General features: G+C 39.3%; 2 protein-coding genes across 4 annotated transcripts; one reads left to right on the forward strand and one right to left on the reverse strand.

Annotated features, from left to right (window-relative positions):
• Window positions 1–1023: 1023 nt before the first annotated feature.
• On the forward strand, window positions 1024–6338 carry sertad3 (SERTA domain containing 3). Of its 3 annotated transcripts, XM_044354746.1 has the most exons (3): window positions 1940–2326; window positions 3121–3515; window positions 3618–6338. In XM_044354746.1, exons 2-3 carry the CDS (start codon window positions 3128–3130, stop codon window positions 4187–4189), a joined length of 960 nt encoding a protein of 319 aa, XP_044210681.1. In that variant the 5' UTR covers window positions 1940–2326; window positions 3121–3127; the 3' UTR covers window positions 4190–6338. The 3 variants fall into 3 exon arrangements, with proteins under 3 accessions (XP_044210680.1, XP_044210681.1, XP_044210679.1); XM_044354745.1 differs by lacking the exon at window positions 1940–2326 and adding an exon at window positions 1024–1183 and having other exon boundaries at window positions 3121–6338; XM_044354744.1 differs by having other exon boundaries at window positions 1941–2326; window positions 3121–6338.
• A 1314-nt stretch (window positions 6339–7652) lies between these two features.
• On the reverse strand, window positions 7653–22359 carry kcnk6 (potassium channel, subfamily K, member 6). The gene is made up of 3 exons (XM_044355048.1): window positions 21940–22359; window positions 14215–14607; window positions 7653–9299 (listed from the first exon to the last, which is right to left on the reverse strand). The coding sequence occupies exons 1-3, from the start codon at window positions 22253–22255 to the stop codon at window positions 9049–9051; spliced, it is 960 nt and encodes a 319-aa protein (XP_044210983.1). The 5' UTR covers window positions 22256–22359; the 3' UTR covers window positions 7653–9048.
• Between the last annotated feature and the right edge of the window lie 3231 nt (window positions 22360–25590).

Raw genomic sequence — 25590 nt, forward strand, 5'->3', positions numbered from 1 at the left:
TGTAAAACACAATTGGATGCAGGATTAGAAACAATGTTTTTCAGTTACATTTGAGTGAGTACATTGGGACAGAGTGAGTCACAGCGCATTAAGAACTGGAGAGATCTTGTTGCTCTGTCTCCCATTAACAGCTCGCCTCATACCAGTCTGTCCCTCTAGAGGACAACCAGCCAGTCAGATGAGTGACATATGTAGCTGTTGTGCAACTCCCTCTCACAGAGATGTGTCAAGTTGACCAATGAGAGCCAGCATTATACCGGAAATGTTAAATCTTTGTCAAGGATCGAGACCAAGTGTTGCTGCGTCTTTTAACAATTGATACCACTTTTATACATTCAGTACATCAGTTGTTCTTGGATCTTGAAAAACATCTTACATTTTGCGTCACAGATGAAAATAACACAAAAAGGACTTTGAGTAAGTACGTTTAAAAGTACTCAAAGGAATGTGAACCATTTCCTACAAATGATCTATTAAATGGATGCTCGATACAAAAACCGGTATAATGGATCAATAACGATATTTCACAACACATATGCCAATTAAATTCGAATGTATTGTTAAAAATATAAAAACAAAATCATATTTTATTATACTATATCATATAATAGTTTTTGATAGAGCTGCAAGGATTAATCAATTAATTGATTTGTTACCAAATATTAAATTCTCTGATTTCAGCTCCTTAATGTGACTATTTTCTGGTTTCTTTAATCTTCTATGACAATAAACTGAATATCTTTGGGTTGTGGACTGTTAATCGGGACATTTGAGGTTGCACCTTCGGCTTTCACCATTCTCTAACATTTTATGGACCAAGCAGCTAATTGATAAACAGAGAAAATAATCGACAGATTAATGAAAACAATGGTTTTTGCAGGTCTGGATCGTATTAATTTAAATGTTCAACAGATGTACGCTAATATGGATTTTTATTTAGAAAGAACTTAGAGGAAGTGGTTTTGTGTTCAGTTAGCTTTATGTTTTTCCTCAGCCGTCCAATAAACAGGTCGAGGAGGAGCTAAAGCTGTTTTTCAAAGTTGACTCGCTGGCTGGTAGGCTGGTGCTTCATGTGGTGAAAAGTCGGGTAGTGGAATTTAAATTGAAACTGTGAACTTTGACATTTTGGGGGCTTACGATAGAAGAAGTTGTTGTGTACAGACCACTGCTGCTCTCCTCTCAGGTAAATATCGCTGCCAGCCTGAAATAATACTCATTTAAACAACCGCACTTTTATTTAATGTTAAATTACCTTTCCTGTGGACGTGTACATGTGAAGGCTCAAGAGTTTTTCCTCTCATTTTCGCTCTCTGATACTCGTCGTATTGAAATCGTCAATGAAATGTACATTTTAAAATCTCTCGGACCGGGAGATTTATTGATCGGTTCTACATTATGTGCATTTTGACAGCAGTTTTCTTTTCTTACGGTAAGTTTACCTTAAACATGAGGTAACACACGCTGACTGGAAACAGCTTTTGTAGAGTTTTACACACACACATTAATCACCAGCTGCTATCTGCCCTACTTTTCTATTCAAAGACAATATGCGGATGGGCATCCCTCTTCTGTCGGTGATGTAATCATTTAGGAATTAGTGCTATGCAAATTACATAATTAGAAGCTTGAAAATCCGGTCTGGGTGACAGTTGATCAGGGCAGGAGTAAATTTACAGGTCTACATATGATATTAATAGGGATATTACTATTATATCTGCAATATAAATTGTTTGGCATGTATTTGATGCGGTTTTGTAATGTCAAATTATAGTCTGACGGTCGTGTCTATATGGTAACCCTAGATTTTCGAAACTCTCGCGAGATTTGTAAAGAAGTACTAACTTTAACCCACACCACGTTTCAAGTGATCATTTTAACCCAAACCAGGATCTTTTACTAACCATAACCAAGTGGTTTTTGTGTCTCAACCTAATCAGAACTTAACCTTAGTGTTGTCACGTCATCAAACAGCGATATAAGAATATTTTGAAGCGGCTCGCGAGAGTTTCGCTACTCTAGGGTTACCATTTAGAGCCGAACGTGTCATGTGACGCATAAATTTAACTACCCATAATGCCCTTCGCAACATCCAGCCCCCACCTTTTGGCGAAAAACTTAAAATCACGGGCGGGAGAAGACTGAGTGGGTTGGCTCTCGAAACTAAGTTGTAACGTTAACCGTTTTAAGCCAAAATAGCTAATAAGTCAAGTAAAACGTGTTATTTTAAAATTTGTTATTTGAGTCAAAGAGGAGGCAAGAAAACAGAAGTTAACCAACAGCAGCGACATCGACTGAACTTTCCGAGAAACGGGAAGTGAACCAACGGGTCTGTTGTTTTTTCTTACTTTCAATCTGTGTTTAAAGGTAATCTGTTTGTGGTTAACGTTGCTCGTGTTCGTCTCGTAAGTCAAAGATTATTAAATCAGTTCATTTTGGCTCCATATTACTCAGATTGCTCGGTCGAGTCTGTTTCTTTTTCCCTCCACGACGAAACTGAAGGTGCAACCCCCACATTGCGAGCTAACTGTGTGTCTCAGCTAACGTTACTGTTCATGGAGAAGTTTGATGAACGAATAAAACTAATTAACGGCGTTATTTTAATGATAAAATACCGTATTCGTGTTTTAACAGTAGCACAGATTTAATTAGCTCTATTAACGAAGTGCGGTTCTTTAAAAAAAATCTTGTAAAATTGTAATAAACACGGTACAGTAAATGTATTTAATCAAACCGAAGAATAACATGTCCTAATGAAGTGTCTGATTTAGTTTTTTCCTTTGATATTTATGTAATATCACAGGCAATTTACCTTTAAAACATGTAACGTTTCCTCTAGCAATCTATGACTGCAGCTTTATGCAAATTGATTAATTTACTGTTAAGAAACTCCTTGTTTCAGCACTAATTTTATCAAATGTCTGTGTTTATCACATCTTTGTCACACACATTTGTTATTATTTCTCTCATCTGCAGTAATGTAAGAGTTTTGAGTTTCTAAAATACCTCATTCCTGTACTAAGGGCAGAACTGAGATATGGATCAACTACAAAATGTCGGCAATAGATTATTTTTTTTTAGCCACATGCAAATTGACTTAACGTTTCCTGCCTTCCTTCGCAGTGTAAAGATGATCATGAAGGGTCAGAAGCGTAAACTCCCACCTGAGGAGGTGGAGGTTTCAGACAGGAGCAGCCTTGCCTGGGAGAGCCAGCGCCAGTTTGTGTTCTCAGTTTCCCTGAGCAAGTATCAGCGTGGTCAGGAGCTACCCGAGCCCAGCCTGCGGCGGTCCGTTCTGATAGCCAACACACTGCGGCAGATCAGTCTGGAAGCTTGCAGGGCACCCTCTGTAGAGCTGCCGCTACCACCTTGTAGTTCTTCATCTGTGCTGCAGACGAGGGAGCAGGAGAGTATTTTCCAAGGGGTCGCTACAGCAAAACATCACTCGGCATTCATGGTTGCTAATAGTCAGTCAGCTCTTCCCAACTGTCACCTGGTTTCATCAAATTGCGCCACAGGTATGTCTCCAGCAAGCTGCTACTCAAGCACATCGATGTGTGTACAAGAAGATGATGAGGACTGGGGATCGATGTCCACCGATCCTGATTTCTCTCTTTCAGCTGCCGTTTCCTCCATCCTCACCGCACTGGACTCTACCATCGACGGAAGCCAACAGGCAGCTCCGCGGACACCTCTCAGGTCCTTGGAGAACCTGTCAGGGTTCTCTGAGGGAGGTGTGGCATGGATGAAACAGGGGGTCAGAGGCTACGGGGGCAGCTGGGAGCAGCCGGAGGAGTGCAGGGTGCGGGAGACCAGCATGGAGGTGATGAGGTCCAGCTACCTCAGTGATCTCACTGTGGAGGATCTGTTCCAGGATATAGACACCTCCCTGCTGGAGAGGGACATGGGTATACTTGGGCTGAGAGGCAGTGGAGGCGGATACCCGGCTGGGGATGATCTCCTACGATACCTGCCACCTTTCTCTCCCCCATCATCCCCCTCGCACCCCTTCTCTCTTTCTCTCAACCAGAATCTAAAGTGCCTGCCTTCATTTGCCTCATTCAGCCCATCGTCTTTCTCATCCAACTCACCTTCTCTCTCCTCACCGCCATCTTCTCCCTTCTCTGGTCAGAATCATATGAGAGAAGGACTTGAGCTGGAGCATCTGATGGAGATTCTGGTGGAGTCCTGATAGTTTCATCATACTGTAAGAAATCCACTTCCACAGGAAGCAACTTGAACAAAAACTGAAATGCAGATTCCTACAGATTCTAATAGCAAATGGCCTGATTTACTTTTTTTTATACTACTCAAGAAATAGTTAATTATGGGCTTTAGAAAGTAGTAAGAATGCTCTAGAAATGTAAAAATGGTTGATGTCTAAGACAGAAAATGCTCCCCATGTGGGCTTGCATGAGGAGGAACTGTGATGCTTTTGGCAAGTTTTTGTGCAACATGAAAAGTTTTTGTTACACGGCAATGAGGGAGGTCAAGTTACACTGAGAACTATGTGGGTAGTAAGCCAGATAAGGCTGTGTCTTTTTAACTGCTAAGCAGTGAGTCAGTGCATAATGAAGTGTTAAATATTTTACTTCGGTTTCCTTCAACAGTGTTGCCCTAAAAGTTGTCAAATGCATCACAGCTTCAAGTAACGCTTCGTCGCTTCGAGCGTGCAGCAGCTTGAAGCTATGCAGTTCAGTGGAGCAAAGCTCACTGATGCTGATAGTGTTCTGAAAGTGAAAATGTTAATGTGAGTTCTGAGAGAATGTGATTTGGCTGGTGTTGAAAAGAGAACGGTTGAAACACTAATATAATAGGTCAGATCTTCTGTGAAGAAATCCTTTAACCTCATATTTATCAATGAGTTATAACAAGGGCATGATATCAGATGGTTTGATATCTGGTCAGGATTTCAAGCAATAAGAAAAAAATATGGTTTTAAATGATCAAATATGCATATTTTTTATGGTATCAGGTAGTTTGACCTGAAGAAGAAATCCTTAAGAACCAGTATTGAGTTCAGTGATGAGTTCAATGAAATTTCAAGTGTCTACAGAAGTCTTGAAAGTTCTATTTATCTGGGTTACTCTTGGTATCCTTAAGTTTTCCATTGTGAGATTCCCATTTCATTAATGTATCCTTTTATTAGTAGTAAACTGCTTGAATATTGATAAAATGAAGCACAACTATCAATGCCTCTCAAACAGCTGAGTGCCAAACCATGTCCCATCTGAAGGCTGAAACTGGAACTTGAATTTGTTTGTCTCTCAAACGTTTCCTGTCAGAGAAGCGAGTCTGAGCGCAGCTGTAGCTCAGGAAGCGCACAGTCACACGTGGGTGTTCTGTCATGGCAACAGGCACAAAGTCACGTTCAGAAGGAGCTTTTAAAGTCTTTTAAGTAGAAGCTTTTATTCAAAGAGCCTTTACAATACTATTATTGCATGTGACAGTACAGAGACGCTGTAGGTGTCACATTTGAAGTCACAACCACTTCTGTTGTAGAGACATAATGTTTTTTTGATCAGTCCTGGTGGGCGTTCAGCATCGTGCTGCAGTATCAGCCACATTGGCTGATGGAGTATGAACGGTGCTCACTTCCACCTTATCAACAGTCGTTCACTTATCAGTACGTCATTTCCTGTTTGTTTTAGTGGGTCTACAAGTTTTGTCTGGTTTACATCTGAATCATTGCACTTTTGTTAATAATATGCATCGTTAAGTGTCAGTCATGTGAGCATGTGGTTTGTGTTTTACTCTGTATTTATTATTATTTTATAATGGTAAAATTACAGGTAAGATTTAGCCAGATTGTCCCTTTTGAACCCCGTAAGTGCAGTTATTTAAATGTACTGTTGTTTTTTGTTGTATTGTTTTTTTAAAAGAACAACACATAGGAAAAAGGTGTTTTAACTGTAACCTAACCAGCCTTCCTATATGTTGACCCAGCATTTAAGCCAACACTGCTGAAATGTGACAAAAGAAACGCTGAGATGAATTGTTTGAGGAAGCACGTGATGCCTGTTTGTCAGGTTTTTGTACATTTATATGCTGTTTATGGATTAAAGTTGCTTTATCTGCCAATGTCCTTTTCTGAATAGCTAGACTATAGTCTCAAACTATTTATAAATGGCATATTTCGTTAACAAGATAAGTAATTTAATGTTATATTTGACAATTTACTAATGGTATATTAGTGTACTGCCATGGCAGTTATTTTATTTACTTTTATTTTAATTGTTATATTTTGAAATTGAGGGCAGAATGCCCAGATACTGTATGTAGACTTTTTAAAGAGGGCTGTTCACCTAAACTGATGTTTTTAATAAAATGTGAAAATGAAATTGCTGTATTTTCATTATTAAACAGGACTTTTTTTTTTTTTTTTTTTTTTAGCTCAGTTGAGATTTGTTGCTTGTTGGTGCTGCCTGAGCTACCAGACAAGATGGAAAGATATAGAAAAGTAAATCAAGTTATTTTAAACTCAAGTTGTGCTAAACAGAATGAAAGAACACATTTCCTCTTGAGAGGGAAAATATATTGAAGAGACACAAAATATAACCAGGAAACAGATTCCTGTCCTGCACACATTAATCCAAGGTTTATTCATTAATTTAATCATTAATCCAAGAATTTAATGGACACAATTTTTCAAGTCTGTCTTAAAGCAACAGTCAGGTGTCCATAGTAACAGTGAAAGAGGTTTTCCTCACTGTAATCATTCCTCCTGTTCATACTGACTATTAAAAGATCCCCTTCAGATGTGCTTTCAGTGTAAGTGATGAAGGCCAAAATCCACAGTGTGTCCACACAGTCATTTAAAAGTTAATGTGAAGCTTATATGAGGCTTCATAAGTCTGAGTTAGTCATATCAAGTGGATATCTGACACATTTACAGTCTTTTTAGCATCAAATTCCCTCTTTGTGTTTCCTCAGACTGTTTCCTTGTTGAGCTGTGGTGGAAGTATATTAATAAAAAGAGGAACTAAGGACTATATCTACTTGATTTGACTCATTTGGACAACTGAAGCTTCATATTAGCTGCAGATAAACTTTTAAATACATTTTTGCACAGGAGGACTGTGGATTTTATCCCCCATCACTTACATTTTAAGTGTATTATGAAGGGATCTTCTAATGGTCAGTATGAACAGGAGGAATAATTACAGCAAGAAAAACATGTTTTAATGTTCATTTGGGCTCCTGACTGTTTAAGACAGACTTGAAAAATTGTGATCTGATCCTTGTATGAAGCTTCAGCTATAGTAACATCACACAATACAAGTGAGAAATCACTCACATTTTTGGTATCGATCTCAAAGACATTTCAATGCTCTGTCACTTAATTCTAGGCTGAAATTCACCTTGAAGCACACTTCACTTCATAAGGAAACCGCTCACAGTTTTGAGTGTGCTCTCAGGTCACGTAGGCTTGAGGAAAGCAGTTAACCATTTCTGTAACGGCATTATATATTGACAGCTTCAATTCTAATCGCCTGTAATACTCATACATCCCTCTTGTACATTTGCTTGAAAGAATTCAAGAACTACACAAGACAAGCATATTGTATTTTTGTATGAGTTTAGAGTACAAACCTCACAGGAAATCTACTGAGATGTCAGGAAAAGGACGAGAAGATAAACATGATGACAAAACACAAGGCAGAGTATTTTTTTAATTTATGATTGTCAGACATGAATACATGTTTAACTGATAATACTAAACTATTACAAACATACACACCAACACAGACAAAAGACAAATTATTTTTACAGTATCAGGATATATCGAACCTGTTCACTCAACTACAACTTTGGATGGTAAAAGCAAAAGAACATACGTGAACATTAAAGTGCGTCTCAAGTGTTCATTAACTCTAATGGACGGAAATCCAGACTGTAACTCAACACAGATAATTAACAGGTCGTCTTTGACAGTTTGTCGTTCCAATGAAATGAATCATGCCCTCAATCACCACAATGAAACACTTTTTATTTACCATCATTTGCATTTTTTTTTTTTCTATTTTCCTCAGTCCCTCTATTCCAACCCTTTAATCCTATTTATTACTGTTCTGGAGGTGTAGGAACATGTTGCACTACACACATATAGACACCAGGGGGCAGCGCCATAAAGGAGGAGAGCCCACGTCCTGAGGGGAAACTTGAGTCGGGCTCCTGAACTTTTTCGAGGGTGACTCAGAGTCAGAAAGCTACTACTTTCATACAGGAAATCTGATTAAATATGAAAAAAAAAACGTTCCAGTTAACATCTCACCACAGTTTGAAATGCTCAGTGTAGCTCCACATTTGACCTTTTATTTGAGGAAATGATCTAAAATTTAAAAAAAAAGTAGTAAAGGCCAATTGAGGCTATAAATATGACTAAATGGTTTGGTGGTGTTTTGGCCGATGATGTGCATGTTTGATATATTAAGCACCCGAATAAAAACAAGAACAGCTGAAATGTGAAAGTGGCACGTTTTTGCATTATTTGTCAGATCTCAACTGACAACCCAAAACCTGTGGCACAAAAAGCAACGTGACAAAAAAAAAAAAAAAACACACACACACAAAGACAAAACGTGATCTTGAAACAACCAACCATGTATCAAAAAGGCTTTGAGTCCGAGCCCTTCGTGTGTTAACCCGAGGCTGTGAACGCACCACAGTTACACCAGTGTTTAGGAGAAAAGGAGTATCTGTGCCTTTTAGCCCAGTCAGGTTGCCGTAGTTGGGTTACCATGGTCCTTTTTATTATTATTATGTGTGCAGGAAAGCGGCGTAGTAACCATTCTGAAATAGTTTGGCAGTCCCCTCTCTCTCTCTGTCAAAGGCTGGATCTCAATACTCTCATCTCAATTTCTTATTATTTTATGCTCTCTCCTCTCCGGATGTTTTACATGAGGAAAAAAATTAAAAAATTAAGATAAGAATTCAGATTCAGCCCACCAGTTGTATGTTTTTAAATCACTGGTTCAAGACCAAGGGATCGCCAGAGGTAGAGCTTCATTTCCTCTCTCTCTCTCTCTCTCTCTCTCTCTCTCTCACAGCTCAGCCTTTGTTGATGGAGTTGTACGAGGTCTGTGATCCGGGCTCCAGAGGTTTGCTTGCAGCTTTTTCTGTCAGGTAAGGGCGCGTCTGGTCTTCATCTTGGTTGTCCACAATGGGCTCCCTGTCCTCGTCCAGGTCGGATTCCTCGCAGCGCGGCAGCTGCAGGAAGGTGGTCAGGCCGTGCAGGTCGGCCATCTTGTGAAAAGTGCGCAGCAGGAGGTACATCATCATCAGACCCACGAACAGGTAGACTGGAAGGAGAGGCAAAGAGGTCGTTTATTCAACAGAGTAATCTATCTTTTACAAAAGAAAGACATTGACTGAAGAGACTTTTCACTATTTATAAAATACTAGATTAATCAGAGAGTTTTCATAAAACCAGCTTTAGAAAAGATGCAGAGTCCAGGGCTGCTTTTATTCCTTTCTTTTGTACATTTGGTGAAGAATACAACAATAGCAATGTCGTCTCTCCATTTTTCATCTTTCCAATAATTGTTTTCTGGTTTTTCATGAACATTACAAATCCATAAAACTGCTGGCATGAGCATAAACGCTGGATTACAGACAGAAAAAAAAAGATTTTAATCAAAACATTTCGCTAAAAGGAGGACAAAAAGTGCCCTGGAGTCGATGGGAAAGGTGAAAATAAAATCAGCTCACCGTTTGTTATTTGTGCTCTGATTCTTTTGTTTGCCTTAAAGAGAAGCCGTGTGGGGTTTTTTTTCTGTCACATGTACGCACTAAACTGCCCCCAAGTAAGCCCAGAGTTCAGGTCCTGGACAATAGTCTCTCCATACTCCAAGTAGGCCAACTCTTCAAGTAAACAGTGTAGGATTACAGAGGCCACAGCTCCATAACTGTACAGTTACTGTGGGTAATGTACAGTAAGTGGTGCAGACAGATCAGCATGATTTGGCTCTAAAAGTTTTACTGTTTAGAGGTTTCAGGAAGCAAAATTTAAAGGCCATTTAATGCAACCAACCTGCAACTCCTCATATCAACTTCTTGAATTAACTAGTTTGAACCTGACAACTTTTTTCCTGGTACTATTTTCTCCACCTGTGAAGCACTTGGTTAACCCTCCACGGTGAAAAACAGTGTTCGATGGGTTTAAAAAGGACTTTGACGGTTCAAACTCCAAACTACCCTTCCACAATATTTGCTCTTCAGCAACACTAGAAGAGCTGTGCTGCTGTAGAAAAGCCATGAAACAGCAGTTTGGTGTTTTTCAGACTTGAATTTCACATGATCAATAATATGTTTTAACACCTTTGGGCCCTCTGAACCCATTGCATAATCACCTGCATCTTTATTTACAACTATAGCAGGAGATGTGTTATTTACATATGATCAGTTTTAGCAGCAGGCACACTTCAGAAGGGGAAAACACCTCCGCTGCTGGGGAAGTAACATTTTTATGTGACATCATTGAGCGGTGAGAACAGGCCGCCTCTCTCTCTCTCAGTCGGTCACTTATCCTCCTCAGAACTTGAGGGACCGTTTGAGTTAATCTGACTCGACCCGACCTACATGATTATTATATAACACAGCCTGTGGGACGAGGAAATAACCCGCCGCTGGCTGCTTCGTGTGAACTGCTGGGCCGAGGGATTAGCTGAGGACGGGACACGGAGGAAAACACAGAGCTTTCTACTATACAGTGTCCATCAGGGTCCTTCTGACCATAAAATCCTCCTAATTAACATCAAGGGGACGAAAGTGTATTACAGCAGAGAGATGATAAAGAAGAGAAAAAGTATGTTGAGGTGACATTTTCTCAAAATTGTTGCATTCCCTCATTTTTTTCCCCCCCACTCCTGAGTAGAGTAAACCACATTCATCTCAATCAGTTAGTGTTTGTCAGATATTCACTGCAGAGCTCTCCACAGAGGAACAAAACAACAGCGAGGCTACTTTGAGACAAAAAAAGGTCATTCCAACCCTGATTCAATAACAGAGAAAAAAAAAACCACACAGAGACAGAAAAACAAGAGCGAAGCTATGAAAACAACCTCCGTCATGTGACAGCGATGTCTCGATCTCAGACTTAGTAGGGGGGGTTTTTAGGAAGAAGCACATTTACAATTACCACCCACATTATGTAGTTGGGAATTCACCGGTATGGTTTCACTTTTAATTAATTAACAATATATCTCTTGTCCACTCTGTCCAGCCAACACAATCCTGATATGTTGAGTGTTAAGAGTACAAATGCAGGTGCAGAACTTCTGTTGCTTATCTCAAAGTTTTTTACAAAAAGACACACCATTGTTGCCCAAATACACTACATTTTAAAGCACTTGCTACCAACAGTATGCACCGATAATATCACTCTTGCTTTCCTAGATGCAGCTTTGCGGTGCAGATGAGATGAAGTGGATTAACAGCATGATTCACTGTGTGAGAGAGATCAGAGATGACTCACGAGATGTTTTTGCCAAAATTCTGACAAAAATCAGACTCTAATACGGCTAATACACCCTTACATAGCAAAATCCTTGTTCAGTAAAAAGAAACAAAAACAGAAATCTTTCTAAATCCATGAATAAGTGGTATTCAAATGTATGAAAATGATATTACAGTCAGGGCGCCGTTGCCTCGACTCATTCCAGGTTTTTTTTAAAGCTTATCGAAAGCCACTAATGCTTATGAGATCATTTCATTTCTGTTTAATAAAATTCTCTGCAAAAAAAGGTGGATTAACTTACAATGAGCGACACGGCAGAGTGAACTTCAATTTTCACAACGCTAACAGATAAAAGTCAGAGAAGTCAGTTTTATTTATGAGGAACCGGCCCCCTCCAGCACATTTACTTGTTACTGAGAAAAGAGAAGCAGCGGGAGGTGCCACTTCTCACATCAGAGGTGAAAATGAGAAACGCATTCATGGCTGCAAAGGTCAGCTTCTCCCCTCACAGTAGCAAGACAAAAAGAAGAATTACCCTAGAATATTTTCTCTGGAACTATTAAACAACTAGCTCTTCTTCTAGCTTTGTTTATGATATGACCAATCATAATCCCTCCATTGTATTTACCATAACGACGTACCTCATGTAACAACAACAACAACAAAAACCACCTATTTTTCTTGTCTCTCGATCGAGGAAGACTTTCTGCAGCAGCGAGATGAGAGACTGTTTGTGGTTTGTGTGATCGTCTGTCACCTCTGCGGGCCGCTACGGTGGTGCGTCAGATATACTGGTGGACTCGCTCTGATCTACAGCGCTGCAGCTCTATGTGGCCCTCAGGACGAAACCACATCAGACTCTGGAGCCACGTGACTCTTGTTGGCTTTCGTTTGAACGTAGCCACAAGTTCAGGGGCGCTTTTAGTTATATTCCTGAGTCATCGTGGCAAAGAAATAATAATAAGACGGTCAAAGGTCATAAATATTACGACCGTGTGTGTGTGGAAACCAGCGTTTTAAATGAGGTTTGGATGTTTTAAACACAGTGTGGGAACATCTTTATGATAATAATGAGGATTATGGGACCTGATTTATGTTGATTAACTATTTGAATAATAGGATTCCTACAAGAACATCATTGTTTCAATGTTGTTAAACTGTTGTCAGCTTTCCATAATATTTTCTCTTTATTTATATGCCAACTTTTCACTGTTTGCTAAACTATGGTAATATTTGCCCTTTTCATTTTCATGCAGAAGAGGTCATGTTACTTATTGAACCACAGCTGCTGAAGATTATTGTTTGAGTTACAGATGGTTCGGTTTACTTACGGCGGCTTTGGTTCTGGGTTTGCCGCTAAAGGCCGAGGTATCCTCGAAACTAGAGCTGCAACAACTGGTCAATTAAACAACTGACAGAAAATTAATCACCAAATATTCCAATTAGTGATTCATCGTTTTGAGTCATTTTTTAAGAACAAAAGTCAAAATTCTCAGACTCTAGCGTCTTAATTTTTTAAAATTTTGTCATCTATGACAGTAAATTGAATATTTTTGGGTTGTTACTGCTGGTCGGGACAAAAGAAGACATTTGAAGATGTCACCTCGGGCTTCGGGAAACAGCGATCGACATTTTTCACCATTTTATAGACGAAACGACTAAATAATCAACAGATTGATTGATACTGAAAACTATTGTTTGTTTTGAGTAGAGCTGTGACTAACTAGTTCACATGACATGATTTCCAGTCTTATCGGAGGGCAAAAGTTCTATCGGATGTTCAGGACGGCCACATTAAAAAAGCGTTGTGAATGAATCAGAGAGAGGGGCGAGCCGTGATAATCCATCACAGCACACACTTTCAGACAGTCTTTCCTCGAAGACATTTGTACTGTTTGTTTGTTTGTTTGTAGATGTGAAAATTGACAGAAGTAGTTGTGTGAAGAATGAAAAATCTAATTTTTCACAGCCACAATGGAACCAGAGACTCAAACAATCACATATTGTAGCTTGGTGGGTTTTTTTTTTTTAACCCAGATCTATTTATTCTATATATTAACATAAGATATAAGATCAGATACACAACTGTTTCTTTTAGGGGGAAGTGTATTTTAATTTCTGACATCCTGACAGCGTATTTAAACTAAGTGTGAACTGAATCTTAACTGTGTAGAAGAGCCTGACACTTGACAGCGTTTTTCAACATGTCCATGATGAATTTCAAGACTCTGCACTAACTCATCTGCATCAACTAAAAATATATGGATGCGTTTAAAACTAACATGTTAGTCTTGACTGCAAGCTCAGTGAACAGGTGCTGTTCTAAACGTCATTGTGTGCTGGCCAGCGATGAGACAACACCTTCTTATCAAACATATACTGCCGATGACCAAGCCTTAAAGGAGGAAGTGGTGTGTGTGTGTGAGCCTTTGAGCGTGACTGTGTGACTGTAAGAGAGTCATGCTTGACTTTCAACGAGTTAGAACATGTGTTGCAAATGTGACAAGACAAAGACAAATAAAGCAAAGAACCTTAAGCAGAGAATTTGAGCTCATCTTACAAATCACATGACACCTGTGTGACCAGAAAAAAAAACACTCTGCAGATTTTGGAAATGAGTTAAAAAGTACAAAAAAACTAGTATGAAGATACTGAAGCACTAATATTACCCCCTTGCCTGTTTTAAAAAAGGTAAACATGACTTTTACAATCAGATATCAGTTTGATGTAAATAGGACATAAAAGACAGCTGTACTCACACATGACAGTGACCTGGTACAGCGGCCTGTACTTCTGCCCGGGTTGTGTACCCGGCACAAAGTCCCCGAGTCCAATGGTGCACAGCGAGATGAAACAGAAGTAGATGCCATCCAAGAACGACCAAGACATCTCCACTGTGCTGAAAACAGCTGCTGGCGCCACAAAGAAGCACAGCACCACCAGAACCAGCAGCAACAGGAAGTGGACGGCGGTGGCCGATCGAGGCTCCAGGCCCGAACGCTGCAGGAGGCCGACGGGAGCGAAGACCAGAGGGTACATGAGCCTCTGGACGCAGGCGGTCAGCACCAGCATGGTGAAGGGGACTCCTATTAGGGCGTAGAGGATGGAGAAAGCCTTCCCCGAGTCAGACAGAGGAGTGGTGTGACCGTAACCTGGAGATACAGGACAAAAAACAGAGGAGACAAAGAAGAGGAGGATTTAAACGGTCACACATTGGACAGCTGGCATTTCTATAAACATTTATGTCAACATATCAGTTGTGAAAAGCATTTTAACAAACTCCATCAATTGCAGTTTGAGCAGCATGTATGATAGTTGAAAGGAAGAGTTGCCTGGGAGGCAAAACTCAGGGGTTTAAAAAATAAGAAACCTCAATTGAAGTTCCACTAAAATCTGTTGAGAGCGTGCTAAAGGGACACCGTTTCTGGAGGCCTGATGAATGATGTGAACCCCACAAATTAAACTCCATTCACCTCATTGTATAAGGATGGAAGCAGAAATCTGAGACTCAGATATCACAAAATCTGGGAAAATGATGCCAAAACTACATGTATAGCCAAGTATCACAAGTGGTAAATGAGAAAATATGTTAAAATATAAAAAATATGTCTGTTATTTGGGTGAACCTGCCCTTTAAAAAAGGTGATACAGTGTGTATGCATAGTAACAGTTGTAAGCAACCCAGAGCTTCTCTCATCTGAATCATGACGCCTGCTACAAACATTTACACATCATATATATAGTTTAGTCACACAGTTTAAAGCGACTGTCGGATACGTGAGCTGAACATCCAGCTTCCCACAGCGTGAAGTTGGGCTGCAGCCAAGTCAGTTTAAAAAACAAAGAAACACAGCAGCTGTGGGTAAATATCAGGAAGTTAAAGCTGGGAGGAAGAAAATAAAACCTGGACTCATAGAAGAAGAAGCTATTGACTAAGTATCTGTCAAACCGGCCTGCAGGGACACATTAACTACCGACTGAAACCTCCGCCTCTGACTGGATCTCAATTCAGCCTCCAGTTACATAAAAGACAAATGATTTGTTGTGATAAAACATAAGTAAACAATATAGCTGAAGAGTAAATAAACATTACAAACACATTACTGCCTCATTGATCCGATGATAAGAGCAGACAGGGAGTCGCAGCTCCATAGGATGCAGTTAAAAAAAAAACGGTTTGTAGAAGCAGGTGATACAATATCATCTGATGTGTAAATGACCTGCTTGCAGTAGAGTTAAAGAAGCCCCTGTTTATTTTGTTTGTGAGTTTAAATCCTCTGAAGTGACATCCAGACAGCACATCCTGTTGTTACTGCATGATGTGACAAACAAGGCTGCTGCACAAAAGCAGCTTCAACTACATAAAATCATCATTTGACCTGCAATTTATACAGAAATAAAACATTTTTGCACAAAAGTTCTTGTTTTAAAGCAAAAAGTTCCATCAATATTTACTAATTATGTCTCCTTGTGTAATCAAATGTATGTAGAGCTGTGATAATTTGTCGATTACTCAATTATTCAAACAACAGAAATATAATCTCCAACTATTTTAATAATTGATTAATCGTTTTGACATTTTTATGTAATTTTTGAAAGAATACTGAAGTTCTCTTGTTCCAGCTTCTTTAATGTGACTATTTACTGGTATATTTAGTCTTAAGTCATAGTAAAGTTAATATATTTGGGTTACAGACTGTTCGTTGAGGTTGTATCTTGGGCTTTGGGAAACTGATCAACATTTTTTTGCAATTTTCCAGACCAAATTAAGAAAAAAAATGTATGTATGTGCGTTGAAAGTCTAAATCTCAATAGATCCTGTGCTGGATATACTGTATATTAGGATAAATAACATTACTCTTGGCGGGAAAGCTATTTTTACACTAAATAAGTTTGACTTATCAATTTCTGAGGAACTCAGTAAAGGATTTAGGACCTAATATAATTACTTCCTCAATAAAACCGAAGCTCCAAATTATCATTAGCTTCACATTGGGATGACGTGTTTGAATGGCGTTCCCTGACGGTCGTCCCAGCCTGAGAAGAAACGTACTTCATGAGATCAGTACAAAGCTTTCTTTGTCAAAAAGTCAGCCTGCAGGTTATTATGCATCATTACAGGAGCGCAGGAAAACACCAACATGATTAGTTAACTCTGAAAATCACATGACTGCTGCTCTTGCAACAATTAAAAGTGTTTGACTACAAAAAAAGATGAGATGGGTGAAAACCTTCAAGGAGGAAATTGTGCAAATGTTTTTGTTGACAGTGACTGAGCAACCATCTCTGGTATGAACCTGATAGTATTATCACACTGCAGCTGTGATGAGATAGCACCAGACTTTATTTTGCGCCGGCTCGAGGCGATGAGATCATGCTTCTGACAGAGCTGAAATATGTCTCAGCCTTCGTATCTGTCCCGACCCGACGTGACTCTGATTGCGGAGAGAACGGGATGGCGATGCCCTCCCGACGGTGCAGCGTTTTTTTTACGACGGTTTAAACAGCTTCTTTCAGGAGGTTTAACAGACTGCAGGGTTCAGTCAAAACAAGCAGCAGCTGAATAACGGCGAAACTCGATTACGTTACTGTGAAGTCTATCCAACACAAGTGATCCGGAGGAACGTCGCACAATGATCACACTGTGCTGACACAGGTTTTAATGTTTGGATTTAAATCAATTTCCCAGTTTGTTTCACTAATGTCCGAGGACAGTCGGGTTATGTTTATGGTTGTGAGGCAACAAACATCCTGTCATTCACAAGATACTTTTACTTCTCACATTCAAGACAAAATGTTCATTTTATTGTCTGCTGATTGAGACTATACACTATTTAAGCAGCACTAGACGCCTCACTGAGACATGAGCTGAGTTAATTAACTATCTGGAGACTAATTTAGAGAAATGTGATCTATTTGGATACAGATTAGACACACAAAGTAAATGTTTTTTGTCTTTGTTCGGTGATTAAAAGATGTTTCTGGAATTCCTCATATGTCTTTAAAAAAAATGACCCACAGAATAAACACTACCCTGCGCGGTTCTTAACCACGACTAAAACTATGAAGCAATGTTTTTATGAGCTTTGTTTGTATGTCATGCATGTTCACAAGCACAGGAGGAAGGAAAAAGAAGGCCGTGAGCTAGAAAACGTGGATGTGACCGATGCAGGCTTCAAAATATTCACAAACACGAGGAAGGAAATGCATTTAAGATGTTTTTTAGTCCTCTGTGCAAGAAAACACAGAGAGAAACAAATGCACAATGTAAATATTCAGTTTTTTGCATGTAACACGCTTTAGGCTGCTGCACGCTGTTGCTCACAGAGGAGGGGAGTTGTGAGAGAAACACAACGCAGTGAGAGGCGTTCCACGTCCAGTAACTGCAAAAGAAACTAATTCAAAGTAAGCCGATATGTAGAATCTGAACTTTAAACACCTGCAGAAACCAATTACTCATCAGCGTTCCTCATTAAATCCAGCCCAATACCACCAGTCACAAACCAGTGGAGCTCATCAGTTTACAGCTGCCGTTCGGTATCAACGCGGAATGACAAGAAAGCATTTGGAAGCGTATAGAACAGCTCCTTGACAAAATACACTGGGACCAATTCAGAATGTCAAGCATAGCATCATTCTGCAAGTTCCTCCACCTCCGCTCAAGCTGTCCAGGTCGGCGATCACATTGAACAAACGATACAGACAAGACAGAAAAAAGAAATGATTCTGAGTCTTATTTTCTTAGTTTTGGACACCGCTGTTGTCATTGTAACATGTGACATCACTAGTCCAACCGGACAGGAACACAAGCAGTCACTTTGTAAACAAACCCACAGATTAACTGAGCAAAGGCAAACAATAAAATAACTTCCTCGTCTGTTCATTGTAAACTTCCACAATTAGATTTTTGCAGAAAAACTTTATGGTTCCACCCTGACGTACCGTATTTACTGTAGTAGTGCACACACAGATATCCTGCACAGTGAAGGATTAAGAACTGACATTTTGTGTGCTTATTTCACCTTTATTTTTACAACACAAGTGATCATCTGATCATCTCCTGTTAGCTCCGAGTGTGTCTATCTGAGTTGAAATCACCACAGCGCACGCTCAAACGCTGACAATCATCAAGTTGATTTAAGGAAGTGTCACGTAAGGAAGCACATGCAGCAGTGTGAAAGAAATTCACGCTCTACGTAGAGCAAACACACTTTTCCTGAACACAAAGGTCACTTCTGTTCTGCTTCATGCGTGAATTTGCATTTTCTCAGTTCCCATGTGAGTGTCTGTTGGACAGTAGTGCACCTGTGAATGCCACTATGTTTTTGTAGTAGTTTGCCTAGATAGTGCCGCAGCTTATAATAAAAAACCTCCTGGAGCTTCTCTGTATGATGCTGCTGAATCCTGGTAGCTTTGATACTGGCAGTAACTCAACACTTCCTGAATTCCTGTCAAATCTGTTTAAAATCTTTTGGGACCAGTACATGTCTAGTCACGTACATCACGGGCAAACTGCAAGTCATGTCTTACTGGTTTCTCGATGCTGATGCTGACCATTAAAACCACACAGCATTTGATTCAGACACAACATTCATGTACTTGTAAGTTCCTTCTTAACTTAAAAGGTGATTTGCTCCATGGTTTGAATTTTCAGTTATTTCAGTTGAGGATGCATGGACACGATTTCTGTCATCATGATTTAGTGATAATAATACGCTCAAAGCTGAACTCTTTAAATTTTTAAGTAAATTCAAACAAAAAGCTTTCAAATATTTGTGAAAAAAAACAACTCAGAATGTCTTTAACATTGAGGAAAAACCAAAAAACTGTGACTAAATGAAGAATAGGTTTCAACGCATCCACTCTGACATTTTAATGTCACTGATAAATGATATTTCTCCTCTAAAATCTGTATTTTACCTGCATATTCTGTCCAGAAACTGAATGTAGTCGTTGTATGAGCTGTTCTACATATTTCACCCTGTTGCTGATCAGTAATTCCTGCGTCTTCTTCCATCTTCACACACATTTTTGTGGCGTAAGTCAGCGTCCAAATTTCAAGTCTGCTCTCTGGCAACCAGCACTTAACTCACATGGGTTGTACCGCCTGTGAGGACGGTTACTGACATTATCGGCAGTTGTTGTTCATTTATACAAATGTGTACTGATGTATATAAACTGGATCCAACATACAGTGTATGTATTACCTGAATGAAACAAACCTTGAATGTTTTTGCAGAGGTGAGTTTACTGACTTTCCCCTCTTGCTTGTTTTTCTAAACCCGGCTGTGCGGTTTCATTTTTTTTTCCCTCACACTGAAAGGTGCTTTTGATGCTGCCAGTCATAATAAAGATAAGGTTGATGCTGCAGTTGCAATCACTGTGACTTCATTTAGAGCGATGAAATGAAAGGAGTGATTAAAACATCCGGCCTCTTTTCCTTCCTGACAAACAGTTACAGTAAACATTTCATACATGCTGCACTGATAGGCCGCTCCTGCATCGCTCTATGTTTCACCTCAACATCCTGCTTCAACAGGAAACACATAAAATTCAGGTTGCAGAAAGAAAAAAAACATTTCATTGTGACTTTTAAGATAACAAAAGCAGCCATATTTGCATTTATATTTATCATAACATCTAGCCCGGCATGAAGAATGTGAATCCACTCTGCTCTGTGGTTAACCGTACATACTGTAGTTGCACTGGGTGTGTCCCAGTAATGAATGTGTGTGATTAAATGTGATGCAGGATGTTGCTTCAAGCACTGAAAACTTTCTCTTGAAAACTTTAAATTGTTGTCGTCTCGGTCAGTTTAGTTATTAAATATCGCCAAAACAGACACATAATTCTTTATAAAAACAAGCTCTACATCTTATGACCACACCAATGACCTTGAGCTGCATTTGAACAAAAACAGGCTTTACGAACACAACGATCGCCTCGGGTGAATATTATTAATATCTGTATGTCCCTGCTATCCAAGATGTTGAGATATTTTATCTTCAGTTGAAATCAACAGTGATGGAAAGTCATTAAGTGCATCTACTCAAGTACTGTACTTATGTAGGATTGAGATATTTGTACTTTACTTGAGTTTTTCCATTTGATGCTACTTTCTACTCCACTACATTTATTTGACAGCTTTAGTTACTTTTCAGATGAAGATTTGACACAATGGATAATATAACAAGCTTTTAAAATACAACACATTGTTAAAGATGAAACCAGTGGTTTCTAACCTTTTTTGGCTTTTGACGTCTTACATAAAGCAGTGTGTAGTCGGGGTCACATTTCACATGTCTATGAGTTGTTAACAGCTCCACCAAATAGTGATTTTTCCCTCTAAACTTCTCACATGCTTTCATTTTAATAAATGTTCAAATGATCCAATATTTCAGCAAAAATCAAAGATTAGAGAAAAAGTCCAAAAACTGAAAACAGATTTGTGTATCAGAACTTTGTTTTTTCTTCTTTTCTCTCCCAGTAATCATCTCATGACCCCTCAGATTTATCTGATGACCCTTTAGAGGGGCCTTTTACTTAAGTAGGATTTTACATACAGGACTTTTACTTGTAATGCAGTATCTTTACATTGCTGTATTTGTACTTTTACTTAAGTAAAGGATGTGAGTACCTCTTCCAAAATGAATATCCATGACGACAGATCACATGGTCGGTCTCTGGTACTGTACACCTTACTGAATAAATAAGCATTGTAACTTAAAGATAGAGGCAGTCATTCCTCTACAGGTCTGTCAAGTTTTACTAGCTCTGTTGTGATTCATGTGATTTCTGGACTACCCGGCTGGTCCGTCCTAAATCTCTCTGAGATGTGTGACAACCCTGCTCTCACTTAATCACTCAGGCAGCATCCTTTCCCTCCTCTAACCTCCAGGTCACGTATCTTCATTCACTGGGTGTTCAGACTTAATTCCTGTGAAAGATAACTGCCTCACACTCTGCAGTATTGTGGTAAACTATCAGTAAACTTATGATCATTATCTTTCCCCTTGCTCTCATTGACAACTTTGTCTCATGATTCCATAATAAGAAGCTCATGAACCCACCGGACATCTCTGATTATCAGTCGTTCATATGAGACTGTGTGTAGGAATATGGGGGATGTTACAGGACAACAGACAGGAAACGATCTGTCCATTGATCAGTATTGAAGAAACCATCTCGCTATGGATTTATGTTTTCATCTTAACTGACTCAAGTTCAAAGTTTCAGCTGCAACCATGACACGTGGCAAAACAAACATACCACTGTATCATCACTGTAGACTCTGGAGGAGTTTTATCTCCTAAAATTAAAACAAACATTATGTGACATCTACATGTGATTGTAAGTTAAGTAAGTTCTTGTGAGGATGGTTAAAAAAAAAAAAAATGTTGCGCTGCGACGCTGCGTAAAAATCACACCATGCGTCTTATTTTCGCTTTTAAACTTCTCTGTGCACTTTTGTTCTTTGCACTCACCGACAGTGGTGACCAAAGTGTTGGCGAAGAACATGGAGGATATCAGGTCCCAGTTTGAAGTGACGGAGGAGTTTTTGAGGACGGACACACCGTACTTGTTGGCCGTCAGCACCTTAACCAGAAAGCGTTCGAGGGACGCGGCGTTGACGCAGCTCAGGTTGAGAAACTCCTGCTTCAGAGCTTCCATGTCATGTCGCAGTTGGTCCTCCACCGGCCGCTCGATGCAGGAGAAAACTAAAGCTCCGAACAGCAGGTAGATGACATAAAACACTATGAAGCCTGTAAGCAGCAGCCATGACTTGCTTACAGAATGCATGTCTTGTTTTACGCCCGAATAAGCATCAGTGGAGCGTCTGACCGGGGCGTCCCTCTTACTTGTATGACTTTTTTCCTCCGTGTGGGAACTTTTTTTGGGGGCTGTCCTAATTGAACTTGAACCCCTCCTTTTTTACCGTATCCTCCTCCCACAGTGGAAACAAGGGGGGGGGGGGGGGGGTGTTCTTCCCGGGTTCTTCCCATAAACCCGGGATGTGCATCCTGGATCTTGGTGAATGTATTGTGCTGTCAAAAACTTTTGTCACTACATCATTTCTGCGTTTTGCACTTTTACACCGATGACTGCTGAGTCTGCTTTGGCTCAAATATAAGTTCAAGCAAACTTTGAACTTTGCAAATCCTGTAGGTTGTTTGACAAAACAGTTTTTCATAACACTTCCAGTTTCATCAAAGACTTTTTTTATTCTACCGGAATGAAAAATAATCTGTCTGCTGCACAGTGTCCCCCTAAATTTGCCCCCACATTATTAGGGGGAGTCTTGTAAGTTCCATTAGTCAAATTAACAGTTTTATTATCAGGTTGTTTTATTTATATTTATCTTATTTTTCATACTTCTATCCAATGAGCTAAAAAATGTGTTATTTTCTTTCCCTTGTCTGACACAGGAAAGAGATAAGTAGAGCTGCAACGATTAATCAACTAATTAATCAACAGAAAATGAATTGCCAAGTACTTTGATAATCAATTAATCATTTTTGAGTCATTCTTTTAAAAGAATAAATTAATTAAATATAAATATTTGCTGGTTTCTTTAGTCCTGTATGACAGTAAACTTAGTATCTTTGGGTTGTGGACTGTTGGTTGGGGCAGAACGAGACATGTCAGGTTGCATCTTGAGCTTTAGGAATCAGCCGTTGACATTTTTCACCATTTTCTGATATTTATAGATGAAACAACTAATCGATTGACCCAGAAAATAATTGACAGATGAATTGATAATGAAAATAATCATTAGTTGCAGCTCTAGAGATATGCCATCTTTGTTTGGTTCAATCTAAGAGATGCAGATTTGTGTGTATGTGTGTGGGAAGTCTAACCCAGATGTGGCCCTCATCTGGTTTGTTGTAGTTTCTGGTTGTGCCCACATTATGTCAGCCAGAAGAAAGTAGAAGACAGGAGCCGCAGTCTGGGTTCCATGTAAACCCACGTCTGTTAAACCCCTGCTAAATAATTCTATTTATTCATCTAATTGTTCAATAGTCTTTTTCTAAGTTAAAGTCTAATGTTTGCCAGAGTTTCTTCTATCACTGAGCTTCTAATCAACCTTAAACAACCTCAGTCTGGGTCAGTTCCCAACATGGTCATGATGATCTAAACGCTTCTCCACAGTGTTTTTATGCTCTTGATAAGAGTATAATTTTATAGCACGGACATTGAGCTGCAAAGTTTGGTATGAAAGTGGTAAATTTTAAGGATGTGAAGTACTGAGTATTGCGTATGGGTAACTCCAGTGTGTGTGTGTGTGTGTGTGTGTGTGTGTGGGCTAGGACTTCAAATCATCTGTAACTGTGCATCAGCATCAGTTTGGGCTGTTAGAAGAAGTTGTTTTAAGTTTTGTGGAGTTTTCATGCTCTGTTTTTGCATCGGCTTCCAAACCTGGAACATAGTTTTATGTAACTTGTTGATACTCCTAGCAGCACTAAACCCACAGCTGGAGTTGAGTAATCATAAATATTTAGGATGAACTTCCTTCAGATTGCATATTTTCACATGATGATTTATTGAGTTGAGCTTAATTAAACTTATCCCAGTTCATAGGAAGCTCAGATCTGAATTCCTGATTCGCTGGGCTGTAATGTGGCTTTTGTTTCCACACACACACAGAGAGGTTGCTAGGCACAATAAAACACCTTCACCACGCTCTGTCGCTTTGTCCTGCAAGTAATGGCTGTCTTGTTTGTGTTGTTTATGTAAAATGCCGGCTGACTCATGCAGTGTAAACGGTGAGGTCAGGGCGGTCTGCTGCCTATAGGCCTGTTTTCTACCTCGCAGTACAAAGCTCTGTTATCACGGTGCAGCAGACAGTCTGCTGCTCTGACTCAGCAAACAAAACGGTTTAACTCTCTCCCCACTGATCTCAGCGTGCGGGGACGTTTGTAGCACTTCATACAGTGTAATCATACTGATACTGACTTTAATTAAAAGGGGAATCAATTGATGTCTTTAACCTTTGATATGGTGGAATATGTTGATATACTACAAACAAACCACCTACCTTGCATTTGAATATTATTTCCTACTTATTTAAAGACATTCCTAAGCCTGGACACTCTATATATATATAGGCAGCTGTGTCCAATGATACATGAAGGTATCATAAAGGTATTGCTATCATATCCCTCGAGCTGCACTTTAATATATATACAGCCTCACTGTCTGCACAAACAAGCGTGAATGAATCCATGTAAAGACACATCTGGACACATTACATAAGGTGTTATGTGTTGTGTGTTATTGATAAACAAACCAGAGCAATAGATGTCACAATGTGTGTTTGTTTGGCTCTGTGTACTGATGGTGGTAATGGTATAACTACAAGTTTTTAACCCGTCCTCTTAAAAAAAATCTTTTTTTTTTTACATAATATATATTTGCATCATTATTTTGATGTCCTCATGCTGTTTTCCTGTCACTGGTTCCTCATTAGGTGCCTCCTAGATGCATTATGCAGTAGCAGCATCAAGAGTAACACTGCAGAATTGGATGTTTTTTCACCTTTAAGTAATCTTCAGAACTAAATGACGATTAGTCTGACATATGAAATTTTACATAAACCATCCTTATACAAAGTCCTCATGGACAGGATTTAGATATTCTCCAAAAAAATTAACATAATTGTATATCACTATGTCTATTTTACCAGATGCAAATGAAATATTTCACTAAATCGACACATTTTAGAGGAATATGCAGCCTTGGCCGAGGTATGCGCTCTCTTTGAGGCTTTTAGCTGATTATCTGGCAGCAGTATGAACCATTTTCACATTTGTCATGTAAAAAATTAAGCTCATGCTTGCATTTAGAAAAAAAAAAGAACAACTTTGGATAATGGATTGGGTCAAGCAAGGCGACAAAGAGTGAAAGGAAAGGTTCAAGTTTTTCCAAGTCTGTACTGATACAATACTCTCATTGATAAGAGCTCAGCTAAACAAGAAGTTAGTGAGGTGCTTCCATCCATTGTTTCATTTAAAACAGTTAGATCTCTTTAGGAAGTAGAAAGTTTCAATTCTCTTCCAAAAGGCCCAGACAAAGGTGTCGAGTATCTTATAGTGGTTAACTTGCGTGCGAACTGGTGGAAATGAAACAAAACATTT

The sequence above is a fragment of the Thunnus albacares genome, chromosome 6, assembly GCF_914725855.1.
Source record: "Thunnus albacares chromosome 6, fThuAlb1.1, whole genome shotgun sequence".
NCBI classification, from domain to species: Eukaryota; Metazoa; Chordata; class Actinopteri; order Scombriformes; family Scombridae; genus Thunnus; species Thunnus albacares.

Bases quoted from the DNA above. Each gene is read 5' to 3' on its own strand.
- kcnk6 (XM_044355048.1), bottom strand. From the start codon at position 22,255: ATGCATTCTGTAAGCAAGTCATGGCTGCTGCTTACAGGCTTCATAGTG. The intron at 14,608-21,939 runs GTGAGTGCAAAG...CTGTATCTCCAG, and splicing joins CACTTTGGTCACCACTGTCG to GTTACGGTCACACCACTCCT. The intron at 9,300-14,214 runs GTGAGTACAGCT...CTCTCCTTCCAG, and splicing joins GTACCAGGTCACTGTCATGT to TCTACCTGTTCGTGGGTCTG.
- sertad3 (XM_044354745.1), top strand. From the start codon at position 3,128: ATGATCATGAAGGGTCAGAAGCGTAAACTCCCACCTGAGGAGGTGGAG.